We start from the raw sequence: 12,321 nt of genomic DNA on the forward strand, positions 1-12,321 counted from the left end.
TCCCCCTTTTCAAGATCCTGGATACGCCACTGCGTGCGCACGTGCAATCGGTCCACCCTACCTGTCACAAATGACCATGCATCGCCAGGTGAGTGCCCCCTCCACCCACAGTCCAAGTTTCATCGCAATCGGCCCAGTAATAGCTGAGTTATTCCTAGTACAATAATGTGCTGTTTACTGGTAGGCGTTTATTTTCAGTGTTTGGAATTCCCCTTTGCGGGTGGTGCATTGCAGCCCATGCTTTGCTAGCTATTGTCAAAAGTTGAATGGCCTGCCTGCCGAAGCCACCGATTCGATTTTGTCGAAAAATACCCGTAACGTTAACAAAACACGGTCGTCTGTTTGAGTCATTTTCACAAAAGTTTATTGACTTTTCGATAATATTTTGGGTGGATATTGGTCAGAAAAGAATGCTCTTTCCGAATATGTAGGTTTCATAGCCGTTGGTCAGCGTTTTCAATACGTTTTGATGTTGTAAAGGACATTGCGCTCCGCGCGAATTAAATTTTCAAATTAAAGTTTCATTATTAAAGAAATGGTACGGATCGTCACTTTTTATTTGCTTTCCTACTATTACACGTATATTTGTCTGCAAAATGATGCAACACCGATTTCATTCCGTCAAGCCCTTTTCCAGCGGCATCGGTTTTCTTCCCACAATGCATGAAATCGGTCATTTTTTCACAACCGGGGGTGCTGTCTTGCACGTGGCGCGTGCTGTACTATGAAACCATATCAATACGCTAGTTCCATCTCTCCTCTATCCAGTGGTGAAAACCGCTTTTCGCTGCGCCCACCCGTTGCCGACTTATACAGCCGGGAAGCAGGCGCCGCAGGCCGGTTTTCGTCCGATGTTCGTTTTGACCGTTTCCCGTGTTAAGCCTATGGCGCACGCGAGCGCGTGCCGACGGCGCACCCCTGGCCCGATCACGCCCAAATTTTAATACAAAGGCCGCCCACGCCCACAGATTCGACATGCCAAATTTCACGTCGATACGCGGCGCCTTTCAGGCGCAATAAGACACATAAGGCATGACGCATGGACGGACATGTTATAATTCATAATATAGACTATAACTGTGCGTTTTGATAGATGCGTTTGAGGGGGCATTAGTTTGGGTGTGGGAACTTTTGATTTTTATTTGTCTTATTTTGTCGGAGTTGGATATTTGTTTGAACGGCATGGTATGCTGGTGCTGGTTGCGGTTTGTTAGAGCCTTTCTCATGGTTTGCCTTTATCGAACTCAAACCCACCCTATCCTACCCTAACCTACCCATACCCTACCTTACTCATAACCTACACATAGTTACCCTTCTCATACTCGATTAAAGTAACGTACCAAATTTGAGCGCAATCGGCCCAGCCGTTCTTGAGATATAAAAGCGGCCCGCTGCACGTGCGCACGCGCTAACTGAGACTCCAGATGACCTGTGCCAGCCACCTTTCTAAATTGTCCCCAACAGTGTACAAAATTTGAGCGAAATCAGCCCAGCCGTTCTTGAGATGTATAAGTGGACCCCTCACGTGCGCACGTGCAATCGATCCACCCTACCTGTCACACATGACCATGCATCGCCAGGTGAGTGCCCCCTCCACCCACAGTCCAAGTTTCAGCGCAATCGGCCCAGTAGTAGCTGAGTTATTCCTAGTACAATAATGTGCTGTTTACTGGTAGGCGCTTATTTCAAGTATTTGGGTTTCCGCTGGGCGGGCGGTGCATTGCAGCCCATGCTTTGATAGCTATTGTCAAAAGTTTTATGACCTGCCGGCCATAAGCCATCGGCGGATTTTGTCGAAAAATACCCGTAACGTTAACGAAACACGGTCGTATGTTTGAGTCATTTTCACAAAAGTTTATTGACTTTTCGATAATATTTTGGGTGGATATTGGTCAGAAAAGAATGCTCTTTCCGAATATGTAGGTTTCAAAGCCATTGATCAGCGTTTTCAATACGTTTTGATGTTGTAAACGACAACGCACTCCGCGCGAATCAAATTTTCAAATTAATTTTTCATTATTAAAGAAATGGTACGGATCATCACTTTTTATCTGCTATCCTCTGATTACACGTACATTTGCCTCCAAAATGGCACCACACCGATTTCATTCCGTCAAGCCGTTTTCCAGCGGCATCGATTTTCCCGTCACAGTACACGAAATCGGTCATTTTTTCACAACCGGGGGTGCTGTCTTGCACGTGGCGCGTGCTATGCTATGAAACCATATCGATACGCTAGTTCCATCTCTCCTCTATCCAGTGGTGAAAACCGCTTCTCGCTGCGACCCTCCGTTGCCGATTTATACAGCCGGGAAGCAGGCGCCGCAGGCCGGTTTTCGTACGATGTTCGTTTTGACCGTTTCCCGTGTTAACCCTATGGCGCACGCGAGCGCGTGCCGACGGCGCACCCCTGGTCCGATCACGCCCAAATTTTAATACAAAGGCCGCCCACGGCCACAGATTTGGCATGCCAAATTTCACGTCGCTACGCGGCGCCTTTCAGGCGCAATAAGACACATAAGGCATGACGCATGGACGGACATGTTATAAATCATAATATAGACTATAACTGTGCGTTTTGATAGATGCGTTTGAGGGGGCATTAGTTTGGGTGTGGGAACTTTTGATTTTTATTTGTCTTATTTTGTCGGAGTTGGATATTTGTTTGAACGGCATGGTATGCTGGTGCTGGTTGCGGTTTGTTAGAGCCTTTCTCATGGTTTGCCTTTATCGAACTCAAACCCACCCTATCCTACCCTAACCTACCCATACCCTACCTTACTCATAACCTACACATAGTTACCCTTCTCATACTCGATTAAAGTAACGTACCAAATTTGAGCGCAATCGGCCCAGCCGTTCTTGAGATATAAAAGCGGCCCGCTGCACGTGCGCACGCGCTAACTGAGACTCCAGATGACCTGTGCCAGCCACCTTTCTAAATTGTCCCCAACAGTGTACAAAATTTGAGCGAAATCAGCCCAGCCGTTCTTGAGATGTATAAGTGGACCCCTCACGTGCGCACGTGCAATCGATCCACCCTACCTGTCACACATGACCATGCATCGCCAGGTGAGTGCCCCCTCCACCCACAGTCCAAGTTTCAGCGCAATCGGCCCAGTAGTAGCTGAGTTATTCCTAGTACAATAATGTGCTGTTTACTGGTAGGCGCTTATTTCAAGTATTTGGGTTTCCGCTGGGCGGGCGGTGCATTGCAGCCCATGCTTTGATAGCTATTGTCAAAAGTTTTATGACCTGCCGGCCATAAGCCATCGGCGGATTTTGTCGAAAAATACCCGTAACGTTAACGAAACACGGTCGTATGTTTGAGTCATTTTCACAAAAGTTTATTGACTTTTCGATAATATTTTGGGTGGATATTGGTCAGAAAAGAATGCTCTTTCCGAATATGTAGGTTTCAAAGCCATTGATCAGCGTTTTCAATACGTTTTGATGTTGTAAACGACAACGCACTCCGCGCGAATCAAATTTTCAAATTAATTTTTCATTATTAAAGAAATGGTACGGATCATCACTTTTTATCTGCTATCCTCTGATTACACGTACATTTGCCTCCAAAATGGCACCACACCGATTTCATTCCGTCAAGCCGTTTTCCAGCGGCATCGATTTTCCCGTCACAGTACACGAAATCGGTCATTTTTTCACAACCGGGGGTGCTGTCTTGCACGTGGCGCGTGCTATGCTATGAAACCATATCGATACGCTAGTTCCATCTCTCCTCTATCCAGTGGTGAAAACCGCTTCTCGCTGCGACCCTCCGTTGCCGATTTATACAGCCGGGAAGCAGGCGCCGCAGGCCGGTTTTCGTACGATGTTCGTTTTGACCGTTTCCCGTGTTAACCCTATGGCGCACGCGAGCGCGTGCCGACGGCGCACCCCTGGTCCGATCACGCCCAAATTTTAATACAAAGGCCGCCCACGGCCACAGATTTGGCATGCCAAATTTCACGTCGCTACGCGGCGCCTTTCAGGCGCAATAAGACACATAAGGCATGACGCATGGACGGACATGTTATAAATCATAATATAGATTACATGTTTTGACACACTCATCTAGTGCGTGCCGTTAAATCTTGCATATTAAAAAGGGAAGAGATTGTTTCATTAGTGCATTTTATGTAAATCCATCGCTCGAATTAGTAAACGCTGCCATGTGGATGAATTCTCATGAACGACTGTGACTATGACTATAAGGCTAGTAGACAAAGCTAGACAAGGGGCATAACTTGCCCCCGCGCCAGATGAATGCGTTTGGCTTGAACTGATGAGTAGTCGACAGCTGTTTTCAAAGTGGTGTCGAAATGGATTGTCGATGTAGTGTTTGCTGCCTTCCGAACGTACTCGATAATGCAATCGGCAACGTACACTTGTGGCCTGTGGAATTGCGGTAGGACTTTGCGGGCTGCTGTCAGTACTCTACAAATATGTGGAGAAAGGAATTTTGGAACCCTTGTTAGGAAGAGAAAGAAAATAAACTCAATATTTTTTGCATAGCACTATTTGCAATAGCTTTAAATTTACTGCAGTATCACGAAGTACAATTCAGTACGCACGAAAATACAATAGATTTTACGAAAGTTTACGAAGTTTTTGGAGCATCACCGGACATCACTGCGGTCCCCACGGTGTCTCCAGTGGAGTTGACACCACCGCCGGCCTGTGTGGGTCTCCTCCACCCTCCCCTCCACTCGCACACCCGCGCGTCGCCGCGCGCGCCGCCGCCGCCGACAGGCCGGGCCGGCCGGCTGGCCGTCAGTGGTGCCGGCGACGGCCGACAGACATGGCCGCGTCCGAGCGAGCGCCCACCGGGCCGCCGCCGCCGCCGCCGGGCGCGCCCGACGACCCGCCGTCGGCTCCGATGGACGTGGTATTCTCGAACCTGAGCGGCGCCGGTAACGACTCGGAGCTGGCGATGCCGCCGCTGGACGCGCACAACCTGGTGCTGGCGGTGGCTCTCTACTGCTTCTGCATCTTCGTCATCCTCGGCAACGTGCTGGTGATCGTGGCGGTGGTGCGCGAGCGCGTGCTGCACACGGTGACCAACTACTTTGTTATGTCGCTGGCCGTGTCGGACACCATCGTCGGCGCGTTCGTGATGACGTTCGGCGCCTCGCTGGTGGCCACCGACGGCTTCTGGATGTTCGGCCCCGTCTGGTGCGACCTCTGGCACAGCTTCGACGTGCTCGGCTCGACGGCCAGCATCCTGAACCTGTGCGTCATCTCGCTGGACCGCTACTGGGCCATCCGCGACCCGTTCACCTACCCCAACAAGATGACGGAGCGGACGGCCTGCGCGCTCATCGCGCTGGTCTGGGTGTGCTCCAGCCTCATCTCCTTCCCGGCCATCGCCTGGTGGCGCGCCGTCTCGAGCCCTTCCCCGGAGGGCACGTGCGTCTTCACCGACAACATCGGCTACCTGGCCTTCTCGTCGGTGATCTCGTTCTACGGTCCGCTCGCCATGATGCTGATCGTCTACTTCCGCATCTACCGGGCGGCCACCGAGCAGATGCGCTGTCTGAAGCTGGGCTCCAAGCAGGTGAGCGTCAACGGGAGCGGCCACGGCCTGACCACGCTGAGGATGCACCGCGGCGGCGGCAGCGGACGGCTCGACCAGACCTGCGTCGAGAACGACGACGACAGCGCCGCACTCGGCAGCAGCGACGGAGGATTCGGTTCGTCGCGTGCCAACCTCTCCGCCAAGAACGTGAAAAACTTTTCCTTCAGCCGCAAGCTGGCGAAGTTCGCCAAGGAGCGGAAGGCGGCCAAGACGCTGGGGATCGTGATGGGAGTGTTTATCGGCTGTTGGCTGCCGTTCTTTATCGTGAACCTGCTGTCGGGTGTGTGCTATGACTGCATCTCGCAGCCGGACCTGGTGCTGGCCATAGTGACATGGCTCGGCTGGATCAACTCGGCCATGAACCCCGTCATCTACGCCTGCTGGAGCAAGGACTTCCGGAGGTAAGTCCTTCGTTGATTGCTCTTCTTGAGCTGACCTTTCCCGACACTTGGGATGTCCCGGGTCGAGCAAAACCCAACCAACGAGCGTCGGGCAAACGCCGACAGCCATTTCAGTTAATTACAAAGTTAGCGGGCGGAGAGAGTATTAACCCGGCAGTTGCTGGGGTATTTCGCCACCCACCGTTTGCTGGGGGGGGGGGGGGGGGCGTTAAACGCCCCCAGCCGATAACTCGAGAACCAATAGGCGCAGCGAAACGCACGAGGCGGCAAACGAAAGAACGCGACGAGACGCTTCAGATGAGTACTTTAAAGTTGAATTTTGAGGTCACAGGTCAGGTCAAGGTCAGGTCAAACACCTCAAATCGGGCTTTCAGTGGCATGGACTTCAGGACTTCGCAATGGGCGGCTCTCGTCATAAACTCTGTCAAAACGGTGCACAATCCATCATATAAGGCCTACAAGAGTGTCAGCTCCATGTAGGGGTCAGTCAAGCATAGGTCAGGGTCAAGGTCAGGTCAACCGGGTAGGCACATATCCCCGAAAATCAAAACTGATATTCGCAGCCCGTGACACATGTTTTATGGGTAATTTGGGGCGTAGAACACGATGGTGACATTCATTTTGTCATATGTATACGTGTTTGGCTCAAAAAGTTCAATTTAAGAAATGCATGTATCATGGTTGTGAAGAAGTCACGAGAAATTGCCAAGATTCAGTTCAAGATTTTGGAAAATGCGGATCGATAATCAATAATCGAAGATAGCCATTTTATTGTTCATGGTATTGGCAGTCTAATGGCGTTCACGGCATGTCTGTATGTTTATTTTGTGATTTTATATGATTTTTTGAACATATGCCGTTTTTGGTCGAAAACTCAGAAATCATGACGTCACTTAAACCTCAATATCTCAAAAATTTTCCGACCGATTTTTTTTAAACTTTGTCACAATACACTTCAATCAATTCCCTACAGGTACCCAAAATTTGGCGCGCCTGCGGCGCGCCGTTTTTATGCTATGGCCCGGCGAAAAAAGTGGGGGCGTTTAACGCCCCCCCCAGCAACTCGCGGGTTAAATGGACGGGTGGAAACACGATGGAGCTCTGTATTAATTTATTGTCGCTGTTTGTGAGCATCTCGCGCCGGTTTGAGAAGACATCATAGCTTCTGACGCCAGAGAAGTCGGCGTGTTATGACAGATGTGAACAGTGGTCCCAGCGGAATTCGCAAGTGGAGCCTAGATTTAATTCGAACAAAACACGCATATGATGTTTTGCGGCCGTCTTTGACTAATAACTTTTCCCTTTTATTGTCAGCAACTAGTAGTTTACTGCAGATGTTCCTGTGAGTCGTATTCGTAATCACAGGCCACATAATTTCCGATCACCGATGTGTAAGTAAATGAATGCACACATGGCTCGTTCTATTTCTGTTTATAGTTTATGTTACATATAAGTATATACTGGCCGTAATTAACAAAGTCGCCTAGGATTTTAGATGATGAACAAATGGTCGGACTGCGCAGCCTGTATCCCAGGACGCCGACCTCCCTAGAGCTCTCTTGTCATTTCCGCAGATTCTAATAAACAAATGTGGAGTCCCCTCGCAACCAACCGAACTGGAATTGTCGGGGGCAGATAGTAAATACGCTGGGATTCAGCTATCGCTGAGCCGTTGGCCGCTCCGCTACCGTAAACCCTACAAACACATTTATTAACGGCGCTTCTGTGCGGCCGTATGACCACTGCAAGAATGAAAGGGTCACTGGCACTGTAGGACCTATCTGCCTCATCGTCAATCGAATACATATTATTTTTTTCTTAAGAAAATCACGTTATTGGAAGTGAGCGTGGTTTTAAAGTGTTTTTAGGTGGTAGCCGAAATGTTAACCCGGCGGCCGCTGGGCCTCCGCGCCACCCGCCGGCCGCTGGGGGGGGGGGCATATAGTTGCCCCCCCCCCTTTACTTCCGCGGCGATATCGTCGCAACGCGAAGAGATAGAGAAGCGAAACTTTGCACACATCTTCCTGAATACCTAGCCGAGGTTGTGTCCAAACTTGGTGTCGATCCCATTTGAAATGACGTCACAGTGACGTCATAAGTCAAATTATAGATTTGCGACTCTCAGTTTCCTCATGATACATCAGGTATATGGGACCGAATATAAAGGGCCGATTATTGGTTAGCAATTAGATGGAAGTGTACTTAGATGTTTTAGGATGACAGCAGGTGCTGTCTAGTTCATTTACAGTTGAGTTTCATGCTCAGCGTCATCAGAAACGGTCCATATCGGAAAACGACAAAACTTTATGACGTCACTGTGACGTCATCTTAGATGCTACAACCACCAATCTTTCTTCAAACATTGCCTAGGTATTCATTTGAAGCTATGCCAAGTTTCACGTTCGTAGCTCATCAGGTTTCGGAGATATTCCACGAAACGTAAAGGGGGGGGCAACTTTATGCCCCCCCCCCCCCAGCGGCTCGTGGGTTAAGATCATTTTTAACATTTTTTTTCGGCAATTGCCTTGGCATGCACCAGTTAGTTGCATAAAATATCCTACTTGACATAATGATGAATCAAAATGCGTGATAGGTATCACAAATATAGCCCATCAAAATTTCGAATTGAAGGGGTATTCAGTACTAGTCTTTGACTTAAATTGTTATGGTACTGCCCAAATAAATTGAGTTATTTTACACTGTGAAGTGAGGACATATTTTAAGTACAGCTGTTATTTGATTTTCTTTTTATTTAGTTGCTTACAAATCGTTGTTCAAAATCTAGCTGCGGTGTAATCCGTAAACAGTGGCTCATACACTCTCATACACTCAACCTTCTACTTCAGACATCGATCCGATCTTTTGTTACTTAGATCGTTCTTTTCATGTCACGTAAATTGCGTACTTTTTTTATCTTAATTGCATTGCATACCTACTTTTGCCTCTAATTTGGTCGCATGCCTCTTGCGCTCTCTTCCCAATGTCCGGCTTTCCTCATTTAATATCGAACGTAAGATTTTTGAATGGACTTATCATCTATTTTTTTCCTGTTAATGAATTGCCAAATATGTATAGAGAGGAGACGCGTAAGTAGCTCTCAGGGAGCCAAGCAGCTTACCTGAGATGCTAAATTTTTGCATTGGAAAAAATACAGCCGACCAACATCTGTACGCACATAATCACATACAGGCATTTGTAAGGCTCGAGTTGCCTCTATTTTGGAAAAAAAAGATAAGAAAATATGTTTTTGCCTCCTCATCAGTGCAATAATTGTCAGTCAGTGTATACAAGTTGACATCATTGAATTGCGGTGCTCAGAAGGTCTAAAAAACGACTAATCAAATATTTGTCGTCAAACATTCGCCGGCGTGAATCATCAGGAAATAACTCTTTATTAGTTGTTACATCGCCTCTTTCGAAAAATAATTGTATATGTGATAAGACAGCTCCAACACAGCTTCTCTACAAAGGTCAATATGCTAAGAGGGCGGTTGAGGCTATTCTGCTGTGTTATTTTGTCATTACTGGGCCTTGGGACTGACATTACTGGCGTTCAGGGCTCGCCAGCTGACTGATCGGTGTCGTGACAATTGGCGTCGTTTGTCATGCTGTGCGAGTCATCAATAGTTAGTTGTGGTGGCTAGCGGACTACCCGGGTAAGAAGTGTAAAGCCCTGAATGGTTGCATGGGTGTTACAAATTTCTGTGAAGATATTCCAGAAGGCGTTAGATCGGTTAAGGGTTATTCACCAATGTTTTGAAGTAGCCTAAAACAAAATAAGTATTTTAAAAATCAATTTTGACGGCCATTCGATCCATAGGGGACCCAAACATACAATAAATTGCACTGAACGCTAGCAAACATTTCCATGAGTGAAACGGAATGAAGTTTATCCCGCACCGAAGACAGTGTTTACAAATGCTTCACGTGCAAAGACAGAAAACTAACAGACGTCGTTTAACTGATTTGTTAAACGTCTAGTGACGATTAACAAATTGTTAAACGTCCAGTAGACACTTCTTCCATTTGACTGTCTCGTTATTTTCACCAGTATGCGCAGGGATACGCAATGAAACATCATTTTCTTTTTCTTTTTCATTTGTATTTGCAACTTGAGCTTCAATGAACCTGTCAATTCCAGACCGATCACATTGTCTGGACCGTTTTTCAAAGCTTTACCTGTCTCTGCTTCTCTTTGTCTCTGGCTCTGCCGAAATGTGTCGTATTTTTAAACAAAATGTATTTTTACCTTTAAGCGCCTGAAAGGAATCAGCGGTACGGGATAAAATTATTAAACCGCTCGTAGGTAGAAAAATCATTTAAACGTTTCACCTATTCGGCTCGACGTTTAAAAGTTTTGTTCTACCTACTCGCGTTTTAATATATAGTATTCGATTGCTCAGCACGGAGAGGCAGTGACTACCATTGAGACCATATCAGCACAAATCATAACGAATAATAAGCATAGCGCTGCACACTGGACACGAGTCTTTGTTGTCGCGTTTCGAACACTTTTCATTTTCGTAGCCGCCTTGGCAGGACACGGGCCGGCCCGGCGGCCTTTTATTGCTGGGTCACGTGCCGGGGACATATTTAAAGCTCCGCTGCCGACATAAGAATCATACGGGCGCTGCAACCGTTCACACTCCAGCGAAAACTAACTAATCTACCCACCACACAGGCGACAAAATTGGGAGGCCACGCTTGGAGGGTTTCGTGGGTGTTCATTGCTCATTGTACAGGTGCTGAACACTATAGGATACCGCCTTATATCCTCCATCGATTAAAAATGTTTGCAAAATAGCAGCTGCCGTGAAGAGAGCGGCAGACAAGCGATAACTGTATCAGTCTCGCGTCAAATACCCGTTGGACGCTGATGAATGCCGGCCGATATCGCTGCCCGCTCTCAGCGCTCTGACAGGCTGACAGCTGCGTGCCTCTCACGCTATGAAGAATGACCAATCGTCGCGCGAGCGACCACATTGGGGACCGCCGTCGAGCCGGCTGTCCCCGGGTCAAATTAGGCGGCCGGCGCCATTCGTCTCAGTCGCTAACCATCATCAGTTGGGGCGGCGCTGGTCAGCGCATTCCGACGCGTTTGGTGAATCCGGGGATCTCCCGATCATTCTCGGATCCCATCAGTTACCACTAATTTACTAATTTATTGTCATCATAGCTCTCGCAAACCTATTCCTGATCACCTCAGAGCTGCCCTAGCGCACGGTTGCCCAGGAGATCTGTCACAAATCTCCTTCCTCTGGTCTTTTCAGAGCTAGTTAAGTCTCTATTCCCAGACCCCCTCCCCCAGCCCCTCTTCTTGGTCGCCTTCGGATGAGCTTAACCGCCCCCTTTGTTTTTGGATTATAGAAAGTTTTTGTAAGGTACGTTGAAATAAAACACCTTAAAGGGACTATCCCACCTTCTAAAATGTTGTTAAAACCAGTTAAATTGTGCCCGACTATATAGATTGGATGACCAGGAACACGGTTCTGGCATTTATTTTTCATTAAACATCTTAGGCTTCCCATATTCCAAACACAAACTTTCAAATATGTGACGTCACAGCCCAAAATTACCTCCTTCCCCTGGCCACATTACTGTCATAAAGCTGATTCTTTTTACTCTGTAGGCACCACAACAAAGTTCAGACCCAGTGGCGCAGCCAGGATTTGGTTTCGGGGGGGTCATCGCCTCCAAAGCGGGCCCCCTAGTGTGCGGGCCCCCACCCATTTTTCAGAATCTTTCTATATTTCATACGCATTCTGCTGAGCGGGCCCCCTTTACCTACACGATCACCCTCAGCGAGTTTGAATCGGAAAATTTTGATAGAACAATAGCTCGCGGTAATCACCCGGTGTTCAATTTCTACGCGAATTGACCATGACAGAAATATGTATGTTACTATGAGGTACGCATTCGTATCTTTCGAGGCCGAAATGTGCCCCTTCCGCAATATGCATAGCATATATGCTAACGGAGCTGTTGCCTGCTTCTATCGGACAATATTTTAAGTAGTCCCATGTGCCTGTCCTAAGTCATCTATTGGCTGCTGTAGAAGATTGTGCCTTTATCCTTCTTCATTACGTAAATTCGATCACAAGAAGTTTTAACCCTCGCCGGCACAGGGGGAGGGTATGATGCAACCCCCTAAGGGTTTTCGTGAATAACTCGCGTAAAAAGCGGCCGATCGCGACAACACTTTCAGTACCCTCGCGTTGATCAGTTTTACACCTACCCTAGAAATTGCATGACCCTGACTCAAATGACCTATCACCTGTGACCTACTGAGACCATGTTTGGCCAGAATCGCGATTCGGCGTATGCCGACTCGCATTAGCC

At 47.9% G+C, this 12,321-nt stretch overlaps 1 protein-coding gene across 1 annotated transcript; it reads left to right on the top strand.

The window, feature by feature from the left end:
* The first annotated feature begins 4,926 nt into the window (after positions 1 to 4,926).
* Positions 4,927 to 5,986, top strand: LOC122366572 (dopamine receptor 2-like). The gene has a single exon (XM_043338971.1). It carries the CDS (start codon positions 4,937 to 4,939, stop codon positions 5,984 to 5,986), a length of 1,050 nt encoding a protein of 349 aa, XP_043194906.1. The 5' UTR covers positions 4,927 to 4,936.
* Positions 5,987 to 12,321: the final 6,335 nt, after the last annotated feature.

Source organism: Amphibalanus amphitrite, unplaced genomic scaffold (assembly GCF_019059575.1).
Source record: "Amphibalanus amphitrite isolate SeventyFive unplaced genomic scaffold, NRLGWU_Aamphi_draft 000816F_arrow, whole genome shotgun sequence".
Classification (NCBI taxonomy): Eukaryota; Metazoa; Arthropoda; class Thecostraca; order Balanomorpha; family Balanidae; genus Amphibalanus; species Amphibalanus amphitrite.

Coding starts and splice junctions, on each gene's coding strand:
- LOC122366572 (XM_043338971.1), top strand. CDS start 4,937: ATGCCGCCGCTGGACGCGCACAACCTGGTGCTGGCGGTGGCTCTCTAC.